General features: G+C 37.1%; 2 protein-coding genes across 7 annotated transcripts in view; one reads left to right on the forward strand and one right to left on the reverse strand.

Moving 5' to 3' along the window:
• Positions 1 to 25638, forward strand: part of PAIP2B (poly(A) binding protein interacting protein 2B) — a 577567-nt gene that overhangs the window by 389791 nt on the left and 162138 nt on the right. The window lies entirely within an intron of this gene.
• ZNF638 (zinc finger protein 638) overlaps positions 1 to 25638 on the reverse strand; it is a 154216-nt gene that overhangs the window by 57048 nt on the left and 71530 nt on the right. For 4 of the 6 annotated variants that reach the window (XM_050754360.1, XM_050754361.1, XM_050754359.1 and 1 more), the window contains exons 2-8: positions 21937 to 23455; positions 16653 to 16714; positions 9214 to 9252; positions 8155 to 8453; positions 6699 to 6976; positions 3898 to 4044; positions 2413 to 2535 (exon numbers count right to left, since the gene is read on the reverse strand). In XM_050754360.1, the coding sequence (XP_050610317.1) occupies positions 2413 to 2535; positions 3898 to 4044; positions 6699 to 6976; positions 8155 to 8453; positions 9214 to 9252; positions 16653 to 16714; positions 21937 to 23455 (2467 nt within the window). Of the gene's footprint in view, positions 1 to 2412; positions 2536 to 3897; positions 4045 to 6698; positions 6977 to 8154; positions 8454 to 9213; positions 9253 to 16652; positions 16715 to 21936; positions 23782 to 25638 lie in introns of those variants that run through there. The other 2 variants (XM_050754363.1, XM_050754362.1) reach the window with 2 other exon arrangements.

Below are 25638 nucleotides of genomic sequence, written 5' to 3' on the forward strand. Positions count from 1 at the left end.
CCTATTGTCCTGCCACTCCCTGATCTTTAAGATGGTAAAGATAATTATCTATAAATACTAAGGGAACTCAGAGACCGGTGCCAGCGTGGGTCCTCTGTAAGCTGAGTGCCGGTCCCCTGGGCCCCCGCTTTTCTTTCTCTGTACTTTGTCTCTGTGTCTTATTTCTTTTCTCAAGTCTCTCATTCCACCTAACGAGAAACACCCACAGGTGTGGAGGGGCAGGCCACCCCTTCACAGGGTCCTAGGTAAACCTGAAAGGCAGTCTAGGACACAAGGACTGCAACTCCTAGGCAACACTTAGGACTGGGGCTGGGATTAGAGCTAGTGGACTAGGGTGGCATATAACCTAGGGAGGTACCAGCTGGGAAAATTGGATACCCATATGCATTAATGAACCTGAACACTATCTCTCAAGATATACAAAAATCAAGTAAAAATAGATTAAAGACTTTTATCTAAGATCTCAAACTATGAAACTACTACAAGAAAACACTGGAGGAACTCTCTCTCCAGGACATCGGTCTGGGCAAAGATTTCTTCAGTAATACTCCACAAGCATAGGCAAATGCTATACAAAAATGAACAAATGGAACCACTTCAAGTTAAAAAGCTTCTGCAGAGCAAAGGAAACAACAAAGAGACAACCCACAAAATGAGAGAAAATATTTGCAAACTGTCCATCTGACAAGGGATTAATAAGCAGAATAAAGAAGGAACTCAAGCCACTCTACAGGAAAAAAAAATCTAATATTCTGATTAAAAAAAATGGGCAAAAGGTCTGAAGAAACATTTCTCAAAAGATGACACACACAGCAAAAAGGCACATGAAAAGGTACTCGACATTACTGATCATCAGAGAAATGCAAATCAAAACTACTATGAGATATCATCTTACCCCGGTTAAAATGGCTTTTATCCAAAAGACAGGCAAAAACAAATGCTGGCCAGGATGTGGAGAAAAGGGAACCCTCAGTATATTGTTGGTGGGAACATAAATTAGTACGATCACTATGGAGAACAGTGTGAAGGGTCCTAAGAAACTAAAAACAGGATCTACCACACAATCCAGCAATCCCACTGCTGGGTATATATACCCAAAAGAAAAGAAATCAGTATATCAAAGAGATATCTGCACTCCCACGTTTCTAGCAGCACTGTTCACATTAGCTAAGATTTGAAAGCAAACTAAGTGTCCATCAACAGATGAACAAAGAAAATGTGGCACATATACACAATGGAGTACTATTCAGCCATAAAAATGAATGAGATTCAGTTATTTAAAATAACATGGATGGAACTGGAAGTCATTATATTAAGTGAAATAAGCCAGGCACAGAAAGACAAAGATCACATGTTCCCACTTATTTGTAGTATCTAAAAAATCCCACAATTTGTGGGATCTAAAACAACTGAACTCATGGAGACAGAAAGTAGAAGGATGGTTATGAGACTGGGAAAGGTAATAGGAGGTAGGAGGGGATAATTAACGGGTACCAAAAAAAAAAAAAAAAAAAAAAAAACAATGAATAAGACCTAGTATTAGCTAGCGCAACAGAGTGACTATAGTAAAAAATAATTTAATGGTACATTTTTAAACAATTATAAGAGTATAACTGGACTGTTTGATACACAAAGAATAAATGCTGGAGGGGACAGATATCCCATTTTCCATAATGTGATTATTACACACCGCATGCCTGTATCTAAATATCTCATGTATCTCATAAATATCTACCATGTACCCACAAAATTAAAAATAAAAGAATTTTTTTTTAAGTAATAAAAATATTTTCTCAACACCCTATTTTTAAAAACACACATACACAAAGAAAACCTTACAGGTGAGATATAGCTTTTGTATCTAACAGAAAGGTCATCCTTAAAGGGTAATTTAATTCTATAGATACTATCTATAGACATATAAACTGAAGCACAGAAATGATCTAAAAAGAATAAAGTTACAAAAATTGATACTCCTAAGGAAGTAAAAGCCCAAAGAATATACACTCTATGATTTTGTTTATGTAAAGTTGAAAACAGGCAAAACTCAACTATGGCATTAGAAAACAAGTTAGTGATTACTTGTGAGAAAAAGGGAGAGTGTAAGAATTCGGAAGAAGTAAGCAAGGGACTTCCAGGTACTGTCAATGTTCTCTTTTGTGACCTAGGTACCGGATTCACAGATATTTGCTATTTTTGTGTTATATATGGCCAAGTATTTTCTCCTAATTATTGTTATTTAATACTGTATACAGCACTATACATTTATGAAGAAGTTTTGATTTCAATATATTTGAATTAATGCATATAATCTGTTGAGCTAACATTTATGTTTCTATGCATATTTCTGTATGTGTGCCATACTTAAACAAAAAAGTTAAACTAAACAACAGTGACCTAAATCCAGTTTACCTGTGCTTTTTTCTTTCCTGGAACACATATTTTCACACTTTTGCCTTTTATCATAAGCGGTGTTGTTTCAATGTACTTCATAATTGCGGTAATCGCCTCTTTAAATTCCATTTCTAAGTAAGCCTAAAATGAAATTTATTCCATCTTTAGTCACAAATTTACCTTTAAAAGTTCCTGCATTTTAAAATTGACTTAATCCTTTCTTTTGTAACATCAAACTATGAAATTACCTCAAGTCATGGTTGCTTTTGCCTATTTTTATTTTGGTCATGTTTGTAATTTGATTAAGGATGTTTCACACATGAAATGGCCATTTAACCTTACAGAATTTCTATACCACTACCAAGATAAAAAAAATCCAGGGAGGCTCATGCAACAAGAAGAAATGAGAAGGCAGGGCTCACTGAACAACAGGAGGGAAGGGAAGATACGGTCCAGCTTGTGGTAGGTCTGACATTTTAAAGGTTTCTCGCAACAAAGACAACACTATCACCATGTTCCCCGTCCTAACTTTTTAAAAAAGTTAAGACAAACTTTTTAAAAAAGTTAAGACAGAGGTCTCGCTATGTTGCCCAGGTTGGTCTTGAATTCCTGGCCTCAAGTGATCCTCCAGCCTTGGCCTCCCAAAGTACTGGAATTACAGACTTGAGCCACCACACCCAGCCTTAACTCACAAATTTTTCTGAGACAGAGTCCTACTCTGTTGTCTAGGCTGAAGTGCAGCAGCGCGATCTCTACTCACTGCAACCTCCACCTCCTGGGTTCAAGGGATTTTCCTGCCTCAATCTCCCATGTAGCTGGGATTAGAGATGCCTGGCTAATTTTTGTATTCTTAGTAGAGACAGGGTTTTGCTATGTTGGTCAGGCTGGTCTCAAACTCCTGACCTCAGGTGATCCACCTGCCTCGGCCTCCCAAAGTGCTGCGATTACAGGCAAAAGCCAACATGCCCAGCCTTAACTCACTATTTTATGTTGTGCTTAAAGACTGTTCATAGTTCTTAACTTTATCATGTGAGTTATAGGAATATAACCCACAGACAATACTTACCATACAAAGGAAGTAATTTGTTTTAGTATGATCAAACTGGTGTTCTAAAGCAATGTTCAAACTGGTGTTCTAAAGCAAGCTATGGCATACTACCTATTTTGTAAATAGTTTTTTGCAACACAGCCATGCTTCCTTATTTACATATTACTTATAGCTGTTTTTGTACTAGAATGCCAGAGCACAGTAGTTGAGATCCTATAACTGGCTCATAAAACTGAAAATATTTATCTGGCCCTTTACAGAAAAAGTGGGCAAACACTTATTTTAAAGGATATAAAACACTGTATTGGGCACTTGCTCACTCACATCCAAACATTTATATAACTCTCAAAGAACAATTATATATGCAGTACAAACAGCTAAGGAACACAACAGCAATTTATAGAATCATCAAAGCAATGACTTTGTATGAATTTTTACCAGATTAAATGACTCACCTCCTTTCTATATGGAACAATCAGGACATCATTCACTTTCCCAAATGGTTGAAATAATTTTCTAACATCATCTTCAGTACAACCATCCTCTGGTAATTCCGATATAAGAAGAACCGAACCGTAATGCAATGATTGTTCTTTCCGAAGCTATTTTTGGAGTGAAAGAAAATTAAAAATAAACCAAATTAAGCTACAATGTACAGTAATAATTTCCTATATAATTTCTTCTACCACTAATATTAGTATATTAAAGGGTCTTTTCCAAATATTTTACCCATTTTCCTTTTTCCTTCACCACCCCCTTTACGTAATTTTTTTAAATCACAATTTTAACACTTTAATAAGATTTTAAATGCAAAAGTGATAAGAAATGTTATTTAAATTTTTTAACCCAGAAATGGTTTATAGGTGCTCTTTTCTGTTTATAGCATCTTATAGCAAATAAGATCTATGGAATGGTCCAAGGCCATTAGAGATAATTTTTCTATGAAACTACATGGCCCACCGACAAGGAAAGCTGAAATTACAGCTTTGCTCACCCCCCCGTTCTAATAATTGGAAATGATATCTAGACAGGTATATTTTTAAAAATTCATATATAATGCATACCATTTGAATACAGTGTAGTATCACCTTTACCACTCATGTTAAAAATTAGGGTCAGGCATGGTGGCTCATGCCTGTATCCCAGTGCTTTGGGAGGCCAAGGCAGAAAGACTGCTTGAGGCCAGGAGTTTGAGGCCAGGAGTTTAAGACCAGGATGGGCAACATACTAAGACTCTCTACTTTAAAAAGAGAAAGAAAAAAAAGGTCGGGCCCGGTGGCTCACGCCTGTAATCCCAGCACTTTGGGAACCGAGGTGGGTGGATCACAAGGTCAGGTGTTCGAGACCAGCCTGATCAACATGGTGAAACCCCGTCTCTGCTAAAAATAAAAAAAATTAGCCAGGCGTGGTGGCATGCGCCTGTAATTTCAGCTGCTCAGGAGGCTGAGGCAGGAGGCAGGAGAATCACTTGAACCTGGGAGGCGGAGGTTGCAGTGAGCCGAGATCACGCCACTGCACTCCAGCCTGGGAGACAGAGCGAGACTACGTCTCAAAAAAAAAAAAATGAAAACACCCAGCTGGATGTGGTGGTGCATACCTGTAGTCTTAGCTACCCGGGAGCCTGAGGCAGGAGGATACTTGATCTCAGGAATTTGAGGCTGCAGTGACTTATAACTGTGCCACTGCACTTCAGCCTGGATGACAGAGTGAGATCCCCATCTCTCCTATTTTTTACTAAATAAGAAAACTTTTTTTAAAAAAGTTCCACTGCCACCACCTAGAAGTCTTGAACCAAAATGAAAAGAACTTCATATATTAATAATCTTATGAGACTAACTCAGCCTCTTCAAAATTTTCCTTATACTCAAAAATTTCTTCCCAATGCTCTTCAAAATTCTGTTAATTACTGGTTGATTACTACAAGTTTATCCTTCTAAACGTTAAGTTCTTTGGGGGCACGGAACAGCACATACTGAAAGTCTTTAATGTATTTAGATACTGTTGAGAGCAATGCATACCATACCTAAATGCTTGAAAACTTATTAATATTAAAATATACAAAATATTCGATATTTGGCCTATTAGGATTTTCTCTGAAGATAGTCTCTTGATGTTTTATTATTTCATAGTGATTCAATAAACACACACAATAAAACAATACCTTAGTATTGTAACCAGTAGGTTACAGTCAAAATACACTAAAAATCAGTATCAAAATATACATTTTACACTGTACAACAGAGTTTTTGACTTCTGAATTGTACCACAAAAAGTATAGAACAGATGTATAAAGATCATTTCTCAGGAGAGGCTCACCCTTATACCTTACTAAAAAAGATTACAAAAGCTCAATAATGCTACTGGTGATTATTCACTTTCTCAATTAGAGAGCAAAACTCATCACAATGATCTGCTTGGGAAGCTAGCCAAAAATGCCAAACCATCAAAATGTTCTCTTTTGATGCATCAAACATCAAACCACTGGAATTCCTAAGCTACAAGATTTTGAACCTTGGACTTCTATTATATTCATAAGAAAACCAGTAAAATATTCCATACTAAAATCATTTAACGACTCATAATTTCAAAGTTATTGGAAATATGGAATAAAAAAGTTAAGACAACTTCATTTTTTCTTTTTTTCTTGAGACAGGGTCTTCCTTCTGTAATCCAGGCTGCAACCTCTGCCTCCTGGGCTCAAGTGATCCTTCCACCTGAGCCTCCCAAGTAGCTGGGACTACAGGCATCTGCCACCAAGCCCAGCTCATTTTTATATTTTTTGTAGAGAGGGAGTTTCACCATGTTGCTCTGGCTGGCCTCAAACTCTTAAGTTCAAGTGATCCACACCGCTTGGCCTCCCAAAGTGCTGGGATTCAGGCATAAGCCACCATGCCCGGCAACAATTTTGTTTTCTGTTTGTCATAGCAAATGTATGCATACTTGCACTAACAAAGAATTACGAGGCCAGGCATAGTGGCTCATGCACTTAAGGAGGCTGACGTGGAAGGACTGCCTGAGCCTAGTACTTTGAGACCAGCCTGAGCAACATGGCAAGACCCCATCTCTACAAAAATTAAAAAATTGGCCAGGCATGGTGGCACACGCCTGTGGTGCCAGCTACTTGGGAAGCTGAGGCAGGAGGATCACTTGAGCCCAGGAGATTGAGGCTGCAGTGAGTCATGTTTGCACCACTGCACTCCAGCCAGGACCACAGAGTGAAACCTTATCTCCAAAAATAATTAATTTAAAGAATTACCTTTCGCTGGAGAGAAACAGCTTTATCAGCCACCTGTTTACATTCTGACAAAGTGTCATCTTCAAGATTCTTTGATTTACAACGAATAGAATGTCCTCCTAGATTTGAATCACTCTTTGTAGCGCTTGTAGGTTTAACTGATGGTTTTGTTCCACTGCTAGTTTTAGGCTTTTGTGCTGGTGAATGTCCCTTATCAGCAGCTTCAAGATGCTTCTGTTTATTAAATTCTGTCCCATGCCCAGATCGTTGTACCACATCTTCTAATGCTTTTTTTCTATCTAGTAAAAATATATAAAACACAATTTCAATTGGAAAAAAATTAAGGTAGGAGCCATCTCCTGACATAATCACATAGTGCTATTCTCAAGCTAAACAGGGAGCACACAGACAATAAAAAAACCTATACTTTATTCACTCAGAAGGCTTACATGAAGTTCCTTTATTCCCTTATACCAGTGATCCTCAAAGTTTTGGTTTTGAGATTGCTTTACACGTTTTAAAGACTACAAAGATTTGTGTTACATTTATTGATATTTACCATATTAGAAATTAAAATCTTAAAAAATTTATTAATTCATATGTTAGGTTGGTGCAAAAGTAACTGTAGTCTTTGCCACTGAAAGTAATGACAAAAAAAGTAAATTCCCATATTAACGTAAGTATTTTTATAAAAACCAACTGTAATTCCCAAAACAAAATTAGTGAAATGAGTAAGACTACTATATCTTCTTCCAAACATTTTAATGTTAGGCTTAAAAGAAGAACCTAAATTCTTTTATCTGCTTCTGGATAAAGAAAATCCAGACTCATAGAGGCATGTAATTGGAAAAGAGAAGGCCTCACAGAACTTGGAAGATCTTGAGGACCCCAATCGATCCTTGGAACATACTTTAAGAAGGAATGCCTTATATAACTAAAGGTATCTCCACTTGAAATCAGCATTTTAGACTATACTAGATACAATAAGACCTGTGCAAAGTACTATTTTTGAATTCTTCAGGCTAGTCAAGTGAAGCAGTGGGAGTGTCGAAGTACTTCTCAGATATTAACTATGGTTTCTTTCATTGTAGAAGGAGTGTGTTTGTATGTGTGTGCATGCCTGTGTGAGTTATTTCTGAGAGGGCCATAAAATCAACATTAAGTCACAGGTTAAAAATAATAATCTTTTCAAAAACATTTTAAATTAATCCATGGAATTCAATAATCAATTATTAAAGCAAACTAAGACATTTTTACCATCCTTGGTTTTTAAATATGTTGGTGGACACATACATTCACACACATTTCTTTGCCAAGTTACCAGAGGGAATAATTAACTCTGTGGGATGTGGGTCAGATCTCATTTAGCAATTCTAAAATTTAAAAAAAATAGAACATTTCTCAAAATCCAAAAAGAAAGACATTTAAAAATTTAGTCAAAATAAGTACATTCATTATTTCATGGCCATCAGTGTACCTGATGATCTCACTGATCTCCTTGATATCCTTTCAGGGCTAACTGATCGAAAGCATTTTGGACTACCTCTAAATGGATTTCTAATTCGATATGGTGAACGGGATCTGGATCTGGATCTGTATCTAGAAGTGAAACGATGGCAAATTCTTGGACTTCGACTTCTTGGTCTATACATGTAATGCACTGGGCTTCGAGACCGATGGAATCTGTGACTTGAGCTTGATCTTCTAGAACGCCTAGGACTGGGGGAATGAGAACGTCTTCGTGGAGTTTCATTTTCTTTTCTATTGCCCTCATTTCTACAAGTGGGGGGGAAAAAGAAAGTGATCAGCAATTTAATGTAAATTTAAATGATACTAAATGACAGAAGCACCTTGTTAAAAACAGACTGTTAACAATACCAAACTCTGATAAAAAGATATGTCCTTAAAACAAAAATCTGTTTGTTACGATGTAATTCAGCCTTATAGGTAAATAAGAAACAATCAGAACAGTTTATCAGCCCTCCAACTGCTTGGATGTCTGTTTTCTAGTTTACAGAAGAATACGATAATGAATTTCTCTGGTTCTTCCTGTACCAACATTGTATCTAATTATGTTTTTAAAGTATTAAATTATGTAAGAATTTAGGAAATTATTTACATAAACAGATGTTTTAAATAATTTTTTCCTGAAAGATTATGCCATCTATAAATATGACTCTGATTTCTCTATGTGTGCGTACGTGTGTGTACATACCGAACCTGAGTAGAATCCCCTAGGGTATACAGAACGTAATAATACCACTCCTAGCAGTCAAGTCATTTATAACAGAAGATATCATAAACATAAAATAATAAAGTCAGAATAAAATATTTTCAGAAAAGGCTAAAGAAAGTAGATCGGGGCGGGGCTGTGTCACATTTAAGCATTGGAATAAGTTACAGATTCATAGAGGTTTTTGCATTTGCCTATTGTTTAAATGGCAAAAGTAGAACTCAAAAGAATCATTCTTAAAATTAACTGCTTACTTTTAAAATACAATCAAGTTTTAATAATATTACTATTTTTAAAAATTACCTTCTTGATGGGAGGATCTCAGGATTCCAATCAGGGTATCTATTTTGAAAATAAACAACATTAACTAACAGCTAAAATAAGACTGTAAGGCTCAATTAATCTTTACCTGTAATATATCAGAAGGACTTTTCACAACCTTTACTGGAAATAAAATATTTTGAGTGTTCAATAAATAATCAAAGTATTATGCTAATAGGTGTATCAGGGAAACACATTCCCCATACTTTGAAGGACTAAACTTTTATTTAAGTAAAACAGCCAGTATATGCACCAAAGTGTTAAGAGGTACAAGATACAAGCTTAGGTTAAGGGTTAAAAGAGAGAAGACAGTTCATCTACTATACAGAACTCTAGGGAACACCACTCCTATCACATTCCATGTGGCAACTCACAGAATACAACACGAATGGCGCCCCTTAACTTGCACCAAGTAGTCCTCATGAAGATATATGCAGTGAGAGGAATCAGGAGAGAATTCACAGAAAGGGCTGCTTTTCAAGTAGCCCTTACAAAGACCTATTAATAGGAATGGATTAGGTTAGATTTCATGCAGTGGCAATACATAAACTAAGACTGGAGGCAAAACATTGGTGTTTTGTTTCAGGAACTAGTCTAGCTGCAGCATAGAAATGATGAAAAGGAATTACAAAGGGGGAAACTTGGACAGGCTGTCTGTTGTTTCAAGTAGAGACAAATTATGAAGAGCCTTAAAATCAGGTAATGAGGTTACACACAGGAAAAAACAATGAGAACTTAACAAGCATTTGTAAGAGAAGACAACAGGAATGTTTTCAGAACAAGTGTAAAGGAATATCTGGAATTAGGGGGAAAGATGAGAGCTATTTAGAAATCGGGCATGTAGAAGCCACAATTATAGCCCTAAGAGTGAGATTAACACAAGATGGAGTTTATAGAAAAAAAGAGCCAAGAACAGAATCTTAGGCACATTGACAACTTCAGAGTAAAGCAAAGAAAAAGAAAAAGAAAAAAAAAACAAATGATTAAGGAGTAATCACAGAAAAAACTAGAAGAAGAAACAGTAATACCACAGAAGCCTAAGAAAAAGGCTATATCTTCACTCTCAACTTCTAGAAAATCTGAACTCTAAGAGGCATGTAGACAAGCTGATTATATTAAATAAATCACTACATTTAAGAATACAATTTCAGCAGCAAGATGAAAGCCAGGTAAGGAAATGGAGGCAGAAAACTTCTGACAAATCACCAAGCAGGAAAATTAAGTTAGGTCAAATCTTAGTAAAGTGGTTTGTCTTGGTTGCTATTTGCCTCAGACAGTGTTAATAAGCTAACCCCACGGCAATTCTCAATTCCCTTTTCCCTTGTTTGCCTTTACTACAATGGCTAAAAAAGCTAAATATTTGCTTTCCCCCTATCTCTAGAAGATAGCCAGTGATAGGTTCTAACCAATGAGACATAGGTACAAAACCCCTGACAGGTATCTGAGAAAGCTTCTGCCTCATTCTTCCTACTTTGAGAATAGATATATTGTCTGGAACATCTTTTAATTATGAGGGGACAAGCTATGAAGACAAAACAGTTAACTTTAATCCAACATACCCATCATCTAGTGTCAACAATTCCCAATATATGGATAATTCTGTTCCATCTATTTCCACGCTTTTAAAAACTTTCATTGCTCTGTACTATCCAGGAGGATAAATTCCCAGTCTTACAGTGATTCAAAGTAAATCTTTTATCATCAAATCCATCAAAAAGTGGGTTTCACTGTAGATGCTGTCATTTAATGGCTATGAAACTTAAAGCCAGTTACTTAGTATGTGTAAGCCTTAGCTTTCTCACATGTACATGCTGGAAATGAAGGTGATTAACAACACATCAAAGTTATTAAATTTCCAGAGCTCTCTAGTTTATGGTTCACAAGAGCTTGAAGACTATCATTCAAGAGTTGGTAATAATGGTCAGGCATGGTGGCTCATGCCTATAATCCCAACACTTTGGGATGTTGAGGTAGGCAGATTGCTTGAGCTCAGGAGTTTGAGACCAGCTTCGGCAATCCCGTCTCTACCAAAAATACAAAAAATTAGCTGAGCGTAGTGGCACTTACCAGTGGTCCTAGCCACTCAGGAGGCTGAGGTGGGAGGATCACTTGAACCCAGGAGGTGGAGGTTTCAGTGAGCTGAGAGAGCTAGTAATAAATAATATTGTTGATCTTCACTAGGCTCAGGTTCACCAAGTTTAGACCTGTTCACTAGGTAACACATGTTCTCATCCCTGCTGCCCAGGGCAGAAAGATAAAGCATGTATACATTCTGCAAGCAGAATTTGGAAACACCTCTATCCTGCCCAACTAGTCAAAAATGTGCTTCAGAAGCAGTAACGCTCCTAACATAGGTGGTATAACATAACTATTAAGAGTAAGGACCTAGTTAACTGATATTACCTTTGTCCCAATGTGATGCAATAAATATACACATCACCAATGAAGTATTTGCAGCAAAAATGTTCTCAGTGAATTTAATGCTAAGGAAACAAATAGAAAACTATATAAAGTGGGACATTCAACAAGACAAGTTTCCTGGACATTTCAAGGAAAAAGTCAACACTGTAAAAACATCCTCCTCAAACAAAAAAAAAGATGACAAAACAAAACAAAGAGTAGGCTATTCTAGATTAAAAGAGACTGCAATACATAAATCTTAACTGAATACTGGATTGGGGGTATGGATGGGGCAGACAGGAAGAATTATAAAAGGCATTCTGGAAAGAAATGGGAAAATATGAATTTGGCTTATATATTAGAAGGAATTGTGGAATTACTGCTAATCTCCTTAAACGTATTATATTGTGGTTATGCAGAACAATGTCCTTATACTTAGGAGATAGATGCTGAATTTAGAAATGACGTCTCATAATGTCTGCAATTTACTTTCAAATAGTTCAGAAAAAAGTATGAAGATATAATAAAGCGAATATTAACAAATGGTGACTATAAATGAATAATATATAAATGTTTTCCTTCCTTTTTCCCTTCAATATTTTATTCTGAAAATTTTTTAAGCCATAAAAAAGTAGAAGGGATGATACATAAAGGCCTATGAGCTAAACTAGTTCCGTTTAACTATTTGCTGCATGATGGCAGGGAAACTGTCTCTGTGCCTCAGTTCTCTCACTGATAAAATCAGGAAGAATCCTTATACTTAACACCCCATAGATGGTTTTGAAAACTAAATCAATTATGTAAAGCACTTAGAATGCCCAGCACACAATAAACATAATATAATTACCTATTTTTAATACTAAAATTCTGATGCACTGTATCTTTCCTCAACTATTCTTGTGTCATAATCCAGAAAGATCCAATAAAGCCAGAGAGAGTAAGCCATAAGAAAAGAAAAATCTAAATATACATCAAGGGAGGAATGAGTAGAAAGAAGGTATATCCCCATAATGCAGCTTAAAAGAATAAAGAATGCAGATCCCAAGCACCTAACCAAATCTAATTTATTTATTAAATTATTTTGCAGTGGAGAGAAAGTCATGAAGCAATTATTCAAGTGCATACAACCTCAATGTGATGGTTAATTTTGGGTGTCAACCTGACTAGATTGAGGGATGCTTAGATGGTTGGTGAGGCACTCTCTGTTGGCGTGTCTGTGAGAGTGTTTCCAGTGAAGATTAGTCTGTGAGTCAGTGGGCTGAGTAAGGAAGATCTGCCCTCAATGTGGGCGGGCATCACGCCATAGGCTGGGAGCCCAGATGGTACAAATAGATGGACAAAGGTGGAATTCCCTCTCTCCACCCCTCCTTCCCTCAGAGCGGGATGCCCTTCTCCTCCTTGTTCTTGGACATCAGAACTCCAAGTTCTTTGGCCTTTGGTCTATGTGACTTGCATCAGCAGACTCCTGGGGCTCTAGGGCCTTCTGCCTCAGACTGAGAATTATGTTATCAGCTTCCTTGGTTTGGAAGCTTTTGAATTTGGACTGAGCCACACTACCAGAAGCCCAGAGTCTTCAACATGCAGACAGCATACTGTGGGACTTCTCAGCCTCCATAATTGTGTAAGCCAGTTCCCCTAGTAAATCCTCTCTCGTGTATCAATACATAGGCATACCTCAGAGATATTGTAGATTCAGTTCTAAAACACCACACACTAAGTGAGTCACATAAGTTTTTTGGCTTCCCAGTGCAAATAAAAAGTTAAATTTAGACTATGCCAGTCTATTCACTGTACAATAGCATGTTTTTAAAAATGTACATACATCAATTTAAAAGCACTTTATTGCTAAAAAATACTGATGATCATGAGCCTTCAGCAAGTTGAAATCAAAGATCACTGATCACAGATTGCCATAAAAGGTATAACAATAAAGAAAAAAATTTGAAATACTGTGAATGTGACTCAGGCACATAAAGTGAGCACATGCTGTTAGAAAAATGGCACCAACAGGAAAGAGTTCTGACCGGCCCAGTAGAGACAAGGGAAGAGGGAGGCCTTGGATCTGCCACTGTGATCAGACTGAGGCCAGGTGAAGAAAAATGTGCAGAAGGTAAGAAACTGTGAAGGCATCATGAGGCCTGGTTAGGAGACACAGCCTGGAGAATTATGAAAGATATACTGTTGTTTTAAATTTCAAACCACAGTTACCTGTGTAACGAAAGAACCCTTAAGCTCCACAATAGGAAAAGGTGGAAACTGACCCAGAGGATGCCAGATCGAAGGATATATCCAGTTGCAGTTCTTACCAGCACACAGGTGCTAATATACACACTGTTCATTTTCAGCTTCAGCTCTTGATTGCTTTTGGCAGCAAAAGCACTGCTCAAGGCCCAAACGAGAGAGCAATTTGGTATTAGGAGAATGATTAAGATGGATTCTTGAATGGTGCTCCCCAAAAGATACATACATATATATGTTCCAATCCCTGGAACTTGTGAATGTTACCTGATTTGGAAAAGGATCTTTGCAGATGTAATTAAACTAAAACTCTTGAGATGAAATCATCCTGAATTATCCAACGGGCCCTAGATCCAATAGCCAGTGTCCTTCTAATAGCAGGGCAAAGGGAGGTTTAAGAGAAGGTGGTGTGAAGACAGTAGCAGAGATAGGATTGATGGGCTACAAGCCAAGAAATGTTAACGATTGTCCCCCGTCATTAGAAGTTAGGAGAGAAGCATGGAACAGATTTTCCCCCAGAGCCTCGGAAGGGAATGGTGGCCCGGCTAACACCATGATTTCAGACTTCCGGACTCTAAATAGAAATTTATTCTCTCCTAATTTAAGTCAAAAAGAAAGAAAAAAAAAAAGAAAAATGGCACCAATAGACTTGCTTGACACATAGTTTCCATAATCTTTCAATTTGTAAAAAAGGCAAATTATTGGAAGTACAATAAATCAAAGTACAATAAAATGAGGTATGCTTATATTTATATATGTCTCCCCTATTGATCTCTGTGGACAACCAAAATACACTTGATATGGTTAAAAAATAAATACAGTAGAACATTAAAGTAGCAGGCATGGAAAGCAAATGCTTTAAAAATCAGGGTCCTAAGTGTATGAAAAAATAATAGGCTTACCTACACAAAAGGCTTTAATAGGTATATACATACTGTTTGCTCAAGTAAATTAACGTAGCTATAATCCTCTTACTAGCATGAATGACTCTCTAAAATAAATAACTCACTCCCACCCAAATAAAAATTCACCTTCATAAGAATTAAGATGTCCCACTGGGTACCTGTGGGAAAATGCTGCTTTGGAGAGATTTTTCAATTTTCAACTGTATTCCTTACAGTGGCAGTAAGGCATATCCAATTCAGGTAACAAATTATCTCCCCATGATAACCTGTATTTGTCTGTACAGCATCTATATAGAATACTAACCCTGATTTCTAGTCTTAATGCAAAAGATCCCGGTGACGCTTATCTATCGCACTCTCAACACCAGGACCAGACATGACACAAACTGAGGTGGACTACCCTATTCCCACAGCCACTATAATGGGTTTCGGGATGGACAACTAACCCAAAGTGAACCAGAGTCAAAACAAGGACTTCTGCCAGAGTTATGGAGAAAGAAGTGCTTTAAAGAAAAAAGGTCAGATGGGAGAGACATATATTCTCAGAACCTCCCAAGGCTGTGTCACAGGGTGAGGAGTGGAGTAAGGAAAACAAAAACAAAACAAAACAAAAAACTCCTAGAAATGCCAGCTATACACATCACTTACATCCAGAACCGTGGGGTCCATTTTGCTATGTGAAACAAGTGTGTCCAAGATTTCAGAAGGCCAATGCAAAAGACAACAGCTAAGAAAGAAGTATTTCTGACACTAATTTTTATTTGAGCATCCAATATAGCTGCTCCTGAAACTATTAATAGAACCACCAACCTGATTTAAGCTTCCCAGTTAAATAAGCTGACAAATTCTCTTACTTCAAAAAAAAATTTTTTTTTTTTTAAATAGGCTGTCGCCCAGGCTAGAGTGCAGTGGCACAATCATGGCTCACTGAAGCCTCTATCTCCCATGCTCAAGTGATGCTACCACCTCAGCCTCCCAAATACTGTAACTACAGATGTGTACCGCCATGCCCGGCTGATTTTTTATTTTTGTTTTGGTAGAGACGAGATATTGCTGTGTTGGCCTGAACTCCTGAGCTAAAGCAAGCCTACCTGCCTCAGCCTCCCAAAGTGCTGAGATTACAGTCATAAGCCACTGCAACTAATCTGCAACTTTAATCACTTATGACCAGAAGGATCCTCAATAATAATCTCGAATCCATTTGCCCAATAACATGTTACTGTCAGTCTGGTGGCTAGGAACAGTTTAATGGTATTAGGGAAGACAGAGTTTAATCTTACGCTACTTCAAGAGATACAGGAACATAGTGTTAAAATCACACTTTTCACCTCTATGGCCAGTAGGGAAACCTTCACAGGCGCCCTGTCTTTATAAGAAAAAGGTGGAAGAACTGAAAAGCCAATGTTAAGGAAGCAAGACATCTAGCTTGTCCATCCCTTACTTAAGGTATATTCTGAAAACTGGTTCTAAGTCAGAGAAGAGCTTTAGTTCCAAAATTAAATACTGGTGTTTGGTTTGCACTGATTTTCAGTTACTTGTCCTATGGGAAGAGGTGGAGATAGGAGAAGAAAGGATACCTGCTCTGATATAGATAAAAGATCCTGGGGAAGGTAAGCCAGCAAATAATGAACTAATGACATAAAAAGTTTACCTACTGGGAATTAAGCTAGAAAATTGTAAGAGCAAAGGATATATTGAATTCTACCGTTTTGGAAAAATATTAAATATACTTCCACAAAACTACTATTTTTTAAAAAACAATAGCTTTCCAAAAATATTTTTCTCCCAAGTATTATACTAAAGGTATTTAACAGTCACATCTGAACATTAACTATGTTGTAAATATGCTATCTATAATAAAGAAAAAAAAGTTCTTACTGTTGACGTAACTGTCGACAGCTCTCAATATGAGTAGATGTATTTTGATGCTGAATCCAATCCTATTGTAAAAGGAGAAAAGTGTTGAAATTAGAATATTCCTAATGTTGACTAATGAATTAGGCTTTTAAAAAAGACAAAGAATATTTTTTTTTCAAAAATTAAACAAACATACTCATAAATAGCACTTGGCTGCTCAATAAAATTTTCACAAACAAAAGTTAAAGGCCTCGAAACAAATGCACTTAATACCATACCTCATTGATCCCATTTGAAAATATTTTATTACAGAAAACATTTTAAAAATCAAAACCATGGCTGCTCATTTTGAAATCAATATATAAACTTGGAGAAAATAAAAGCATGGATCAGAAAAAACTTACTGCAAATATAAAAACAACACACCAGAAAACACCAAAAAATCTACGAGTAATATGGTATCTGTGAAACAGCATCTTCAAAATACAGTATTTCAATGACAAAATACCTCTAAAATTCAAGCTAACAACATCAACAATCAAAAAATGCCACCTCATAAACCAGTACCATTCCATACAAGGTACTCCCTACACTGGCAAATAAGATTAGGAAAAACATAGGGGAAAATGCTACTGATCAAATCTATTTTCAAAATTTAAAAGTAACAACATTTCAAAGATACAATATCCCTTATATACAGAGCTTTACAATTAACACAATGCTTTCTTTTTTTTTTTTTTTTTTTTTTTTTTTTTTTTTTTGACAGAGTTTTCGCTCTTGTTGCCCAGGCTGGAGTGCAATGATGCGATCTCAGCTCACTACACTCTCCACCTCCTAGGTTCAAGCGATTCTCCTGCCTCGGCCTCCTTAGTAGCTGGAATTAACAGGCATGCACCACCAAGCCTGGCTAATTTTTGTATTTTTAATAGAGATGGGGTTTCACCATGTTTGTCAGGCTGGTCTCGAACTCTTGACCTCAGGTGATCCACCTGCCTCGGCCTCCCAAAAGTGCTGGGATTACAGGCGTGAACCACCATGCCCGGCCCAAAATGCTTTCTTATACATTACTTCATTTACAAATAAATCTGTCCTAAAATTACAATCTGTACCCATAAATAACTCTGGAAGATACATCTGGTTTAAAAAAAAAAAAAAAAAAAAAAAAAAAGGCCAATACAGTTTACAAAGATACAGTTTCCAAGGTGAAACAATTAGTTAAAAGCAATATGTATGTTACTCAATGTTTTACTGTTCCTCCAGCATTTGGAAAGGCAGAAAACTTACTAGATAACTCTGTATTTCAACACTTTGCTTAAGGAAAATGTTATTATTTGTTTCCATTTGAAACACATTTTAGGTCATTAGAAATTTCCACAGTTAAAATCACGGTTGACAATAATTTTGGATTCTGCCTTGGCAAGAACTATCTGAAAGAAGGTACACTGATTTGCAAGGCTCAACATCAATTTAAACTCAGCAACAAGGTATGACAAATCCTAAACTATTTCATTAAGCCATGGAACTGATTGTGGACTACAAAAAAGAAATGTTTGTACATCCTGTTTAGTAATACAAATAGAAAGCTAGAAGAGATTGGCAGTTAAGAGCCTCTAGTAGTACTAAAACCCGTATTTTTAATATTAATTGGACATTGTTTACATCAAACAGACACACTGGTGCAGGCAGTGGGTTGGGCATGATTTATTTGAACCATAAAGTGTGTTATCTGAATACGTTGCCAACATTCAATAATCCAGAGATTTTACCCCCAAGTCCAGATTTCCAGCTTTTCTTGAAAAAATAGGAAGATACAGTAATACAGGATACCATTCTTATAGCAACTATCACCTGAAGATGATGGCTGCCCTATTTAAGACACACTCTTCTCAGTTCAAAACACGATGGCTGCCCTATTTAAGACATACTCTTCTCAGTTCAAAACACACATACACATGTTCTCTTAGGCTTGCTTCACAAATTGACATTACTTGCTTTAAGCTCAGTAAATACACCCACCCCACCCCAACTTCTAGACTCTCTAGTAACAGTTTCCACATTAGATAATAGTCCAAAAGCAGCACTGTCTCCCCAGAGAAAAAGTGATAAATACCTACTAGCAGGAGATGCTGCAAGGACTATACAGAATTAGGCAGGCTCAAAATGAAACTGAAAATATCTACTCGTATCAGGGCTCACTTACTATTCTCAACAGTTTTTTATTGTCAGTACTTTCTCAAACTGAATTACTTCAGTCATTATGACACAGTTCCTAAACCAAGGAAAGTTTCTCCTTTAAAATCTGAACCCCAATTTAACAAGCAAATACATTTCACATTCTCAAAGTACATCTTCACAGCTACAGTTTCAAAGACTCGAAGGTGGGGAATATACATATTGTCAGATTTACTCAGTAGGAAAAAGTTTACAATCGGTAATTTACATTTATTGGCTTCATATTTATGTCATATATACACACACACAAACACTTACGAGGCTGCAAAATATATCACAGAAACGAGAGGCAGTGTGTACTATCAAAATCCATCTTCACAAATCCCCATCATTTGGCCACTTAGTAGTGAAAAATTCATTACTTAGATGAGCCCCATTCTGCTGCGCTGTTAAAAGGTGTGTGTGTGTTTTTAACGGCAATCTAGGTGAGCTCTGATGACTAAATAATTTCCTCTCCTCTCAAATTTTTACTTTTATCTCATTAACCCAGGTTTTTACCATCTTATACTTGAACAATTAGAGAAGCTACCAAGTGGAAGTCCTACTCCACATCATCTCATCTCTATTTACCCTGCATACTTCAGTCAGGTTGCCCTAAAATATACTTCCAACATGTCACTTCACTTATCAACAGACTTATTTAGCTTTCTAATGCCTCTCACCTCAAGTCTAAACTCCTAGGCTAGCTCTTAAAGGACTTTCATACTTACTTATAATATGCTCATCTTTCCCAACTGCCTCTTACCACTATGAAATGTAATCTTCTCTCTAGACCTTTGCCTCTCTGTATGTTGTTGCCATCCCTCCTCTTCTTTTTCTTTTTTTTTTTTTTTTTTTTTGAGATGGAGTCTCGCTCTGTCACCCAGGCTGGAGCGCAGTGGCACGATCTCGGCTCACTGCAACCTTCCGCCTCCTGGGTTCAAGCGATTCTCCGCCTCAGCCTCCTGAGTAGCTAGGATTACAGGTGTGCAAGGCCACACCCAGCTAATTTTTGTATTTTTAGTAGAGACAGGATCTCACCACGTCAGTAAGGGTGGTCTTGAACTCCTGACCTCAGGTGATCCACCCGTCTTGGCCTCCCAAAATGCTGGGATTACAGGCTGTGAGCCACCGCGCCCGGCCCTCTCCTCCTCTTTATACAGGCATATCTAAAGCCTCTTTATCATTCAAGACCCATCTTCAACCTACTCCAAGTCTTCTCTCCCACATCATTCTAGTTAAGACAGACTCAGTGCATTCAGTAACTGTCATTCCATTAGTCTAACTAGGCTATAAAAGTCTTTTGATGTCAGGATGCGTATTTATACTTCTTTTTAAACACACACTGCTACAAATACAATAGTTAAAATAATTAAATTGGTAAAATGGTAATGATTAAATTGGTAAACTGATGATGCTGGCCTGAGTGATACACGCCTGAAATCAAGATCGAAATCTCTGTTCCCTACAGCATATCCAAACAAGTTAAATAAATCACAAAACTACTTGTTGCCTTCTAAGTGTTTTAAATGTCTTGGGAGTATAATTTTTCTCCTCAATAAGATTGAATAAACTGCTTAATAACATCTAAAATTTTACACAGTTCCTCATTTCTGCCCCAGTACCTAATTGGAGTCAAGCACAAAATTAGTATCCATAAGTACATACTAAATTAAATGTACATCTTTTCTACTCTACAGAATACAAAACTTCAAGTTCTTTATTTAAAGATATATTTTCTTGGATTCATTATGACTAATTAAAAGTTCAAAATAAATTTTAAAAAAAATTATGTGGTATCCCCAGTCACAAGAACACAGAGAGACTAACACTCAATTCACTACTTAGGCCAGGGCTACTTACAGATTACAATTAGGTGATATGAATTATTCTAAGACTTTCCCTTTTAAGGACTTTGCTATCCCTTCTGATGGAATAAGGCAACTATTATTTTAATAGAATTTGGCACATCTGGCTAAAATGGGGTAGAACACTGCTTTCTTTTGCTGGGGTTAACCTTAAGAAAATAGCAACAGATCTAATAAGATTCATGTTGATGAAAACCTAGTGAGTGAATAATGAAAAGAAAATCAAAAGGCAACATTGGAAGAAAAGAACAAGAGCATAACACATAGATTTCTAAGCCTAAGTATACAACCAATTCCAGGCCATGGCCTTGAATCAAAGCTTTTTCCCATGTTAGTATATTCCCTTCTGACCCTTTACAATCTAAATCTATAAATCACATTAGCAAATAGAAGAAACAGTGATTGCCAACCATACGTAAGTATATAAAATTTACTTGGAAATTCCTGCTCAAATCTACCAATGATTACAACTGAATAGTATGTTCTACATTATAGTACACTTTACTGCCTCTGCAAAATACTTCCAACTACACTATCAAAGTACCTAAATCTTCTTTATTTTTTTAAAGATTTTTCTCTACAAATTTCTATCATTTCACATTATTTTTTGAGTCCACAGCTGGTCCCAGAATAATTTACTGCACCTTGACTTATTTTTGCTATGAAGTTATTTTAGAGAGCTTCTTCTAAAAAAATACTAGAAATCACTAGTCTACATAAAGTCAGGAAATATTTAAATCAACATTAATTGTGATAACCAAGACAGGTATATATGTGCAAGTCTATAATATACTGTCTCTTAAATGTGTGCATTACAAATGGGTTATACCATCTCTTCAGTACAAATGGGTTATACCGTCTCTTTGTATTTTTATACTAACAGATCCTTTTAAAGAAAGGTGATTCCATGTGACATTGTCTTGTAAGTACGCAGCTTATGTTACATAAATTTTATGTTGCGTAAGTGGGATAACTAAAAGTTCAAAATAAATGGACAAACTATTAAAATATGGTGTGCCCGGTCATAGGAATACAGTAAGCCTAATACTAAACTCAGTACTAAGGCCAGAGCTACTTAAGATTACAACTATGTATTGAGGCTGCAATTAAAATTACCTTCTGCTACTTCCTTAACGCCTAGTTAACAGCAGTATACATATCAGAATTTAGAGAAAACTTTGGCGCTGAGCATCATTATACAGTGATCTTTTTTTAAAAACACTCACCTTCAAATGACTACATTCTACGTTACATAGAGAACACAAATGTGGAAATATTCTTGGAGATGCTGCATAATAATCATTCATCATAGAAGGAGTAGGAAGTCTCTTCATCTTCTGGGCATCAGCATGTGAAAACTTTGGTAGCCAAGATGCTTTCACAATACCAAAGGGAGATCGAATGGGAACGTCAGCCTGTGACTGGTAATTCTTTTTACTTCCTCTTGATCCAACATGTACGTTAGATGAATTAATCACAGGTTCATGTGGGATCCGCTCTTGCTGGCTTACAGCTGAAATTAATTCCGATGAAAAAGGTTGCTGGTTCATAGATGGAGGAATTAGAGATTGACTCATCGTCTGGCTAACTGTTTGGTTAATGGATTGGTTGACGGATTTTATGGGTTCAAGGACTGACTGTCCTCCCGAAATGTGTAAGCCTGACATCTTGGCTCCACTCTCAACTGGGAAAAAGGACCGATTATTGGAGGACTCACCGGGGAAGTCCATTTGGCGAAATACGTCTTCAACAGGAAACATAGAATTACATATCACATTTGGATTGGGAACAGATGCAGAGATGTTCTGCTGTGACTGAAATTCATTCTCGACCTCATCAGTTGGAATTTCAGGATCATAAATACGTACTTCAAGTGGATCTTCTGTGTAGCCATATTTGCTTGCATGCCCATAATCTATCACATTACTTGAAACTGCTTCACTACCAAGGGTTTCTTTATTTCTGCTCTGAGAAGGTAAATTAGGTAATCGGCGCCCCATTTTTCGCATTCTTATATCCCTCAAAATTAATGGCATATTTTCAGGAGTCAGTTGTTCATCAGGATAGCGACTAAGTTCTTCTAGGTCTTCATTAGATAATCCAAAACTTGCTAAGATACTTGAGGCACTCTCTTTTGTATAGCGGCTCTGTACTTTGGGACTCTGCTCTGTAACCTGTGTTACAGAACTCTGTTTCACTGCCACTGATGCAGATATATGAGGCTCATCATCCCATCGGCTACCATGAGGCTTCCCCTTCTTCTGTTGTGCTTCATGAAAATCCAGTTTTTCTTTGGTCAATCTTGGATCAGTTCTGTGTTGAGTTACCTGAACATTCATTCTCTGTGGTCCCATGTTCTGATAAGATTCATGGCCAGCAAATCTGTGTGGAATTCCACGTGCTCTCCCTGCTGGGTAAAATCTTGGGAGACCCATAGATCCAGGCCTCATAAATGGTCCTGGAGGCCTCATCCCAGAAGGGTTAGGTGCTCGTGGCCTTTGAAGTGGAAAGTCTCCTCGAGGATTAAACCTGGGTCTCGACATGGCTATTTTCAAGAAAGCCTGATTTAATAAAGTATAAGGTGGTGTTGAACCATGTGAGGCAACGGCATTCAGCTGCTGAAGCGCCAACTGAGTCTTAATCTGAGCAAAGTGCAAAGGAGATGGGCCCAACAGAAGTGGGTTTGCAATGCCCAGGTTCAAGGAATTCACAAGTGGTGCGAAATTTTCCAAGAATAACACAAAGCTGAAAGTTAAAACACAAATATTAGATCATTTTAATTCAAACTACTTCATGAAGTGGGTTCTACAGCCAGTGTAAAACATTTTGAAATAAAGCCATGAAACCATTCTGCATTTCATATACTTTTAGAGTAAGGGCTTACGAGGATTTAAATTTCCCAAAAACTTTCTCTTCTTTTCTTTCCTGAATGCAGAACACAAGCCCCAAACCTCAAGTCAGAGTTCATGTACATTGTGTTGTTCTGGGTGCTGTCCTAGGTGCTGAGCAGTAATTACAACTCCTTTTACATAATCTTGAAAAATACTGGGAATTTATTTCACGCTGTAATACTGGGAGAAAAAAAGATGAAGGCATTAAAATACTTTTAAATGCACACATATTTAATATGCATGTTATCAGATAAACAAATAATAAAAGTAAGAACTGTAAGCCTAAAAGACCCATTTTTGTAAAACACAAATCTTCCTTGGAATCAGCCTTCACATCTAATCAATCCCACAGGGCAATTAAACTACACTTATGTTCATATTATTAAATAGTTGTTTCTTGTTAGATAAAAATGTGCTGTCAATAACTTGACTACAGACTCTAAGAAAATAGTAAGCAATGGCATGGAATTTGTTATAACACAGAACATAATACGTAACAAAACCAGTAACCCTTCCCTTGGATTCCCTCCATAATCAGTTTAGACGAATATATACAGATAATAATAATGATTAACTTTATACAGCACTGTCCATATGTCAGTCAGTGTTCTATGAACTTTAAATGATGCTCACAACAATCCTGAGGTATGTACAGTTTTACAGAGGAAGACACAAAGGCACACACAGGTAAAGTAACTTGCAAAGACAAGTGACTGCTGAGATTTGTATTCAAGGTTATCTGGTACAGTAATCTGTGCTCTTAACCACTAACAGATGTGAGCAAAGTATCTTACAGTTTCCAGGCATTTTATTAGTTAAAACTGGTTGCTGACCAGCCCATAAGACTGTACTACCCACTTCAACACTCTTCTCAGAAAACAGTACTTTAGCTATCATTCAGGACCAAGGTCAGCAGCCACATAACTTGGGTTTCCTCCTGCAATTAAAAAATTTATGAGTATATAGACTATGTTGGTGCTTTCTATCAGGACCTCACTTTTATGCGTGACTGAAATGCATGGTGGAAAATGTGAGGTCTTGAGGCATCTACAATCATTATAAAAATCAACATCATGGATCCTATTTGCTAACCATCACTGTCTGGTTCAAGCTACAATTCCATCCATTACTTTACTATATACTTTTCTCTTTATTTATATATAATGTTATTAATTGTTAATTTGGCTGGGAAAATGGTCTTTATCTGGTTAACACCCTCCCTTCCAATCATTTTGCATGCTGCCATCACATTTAACCTTTGTTAAGGACATTTTTACCACACAACTCCTCTGTTCAAAAATCCACAAATTTCTCATTCTCTTTATTTCTTAGCTTTATTGTTTAAGGTCCAACCAATCTAACCAATCTCTCTAATTTTATCAGACAGGTATTTTTGTTATGTCTTTGTTCTTATTCTTCCCAATTCTCTTCATCTCTTCCAATCAAAAACAAACCCTGCCCCGGATGCTGACCTGACTTTATTCATCCTTCAAGGTCACCCCCATTCAACCTCCCCTGACTACCAATGCCGAGAGTGAGTCTTCCAATAACCCGGTTGTTTTTTTTTTTTTTTTTAAAGACAGGGATGTGCTGTTACCCAAGCTGGAATCCAATGGCACAATCTCGACTCACTGCAACCTCTGCCTCTCGGGTTCAAGCCATTCTCCTGCCTCAGCCTACCAAGTAGCTGGGATTACAGGCATGCGCCACCATGCTACCTGGCTAATTTTTGTATTTTGAGTAGAGATGGGGTTTCGTCATGTAGGCCAGGCTGGTCTCAAACTCCTGACCTCAAGTGATCCACTCGCCTCGGCCTCCCAAAGTGCTGGGGTGTGAGCCACATCGCCCAGCATCCAATAACCTTTATTTATCGCTTGTACCATTTTTGGATTCTTAATATCTTATATTTTTGCGCTCATACACACATGATCTTTTTCAACAACCTAATGCCAACTGAAGGTTTATATTCATGGCTAAGTCTTATCCCCCAAGCATATAAACCCTACTCCTACTCAAAAGATCCTCAAATATTTGTTA

Source organism: Macaca thibetana, chromosome 13, assembly GCF_024542745.1.
Source record: "Macaca thibetana thibetana isolate TM-01 chromosome 13, ASM2454274v1, whole genome shotgun sequence".
Lineage (NCBI taxonomy): Eukaryota > Metazoa > Chordata > Mammalia > Primates > Cercopithecidae > Macaca > Macaca thibetana.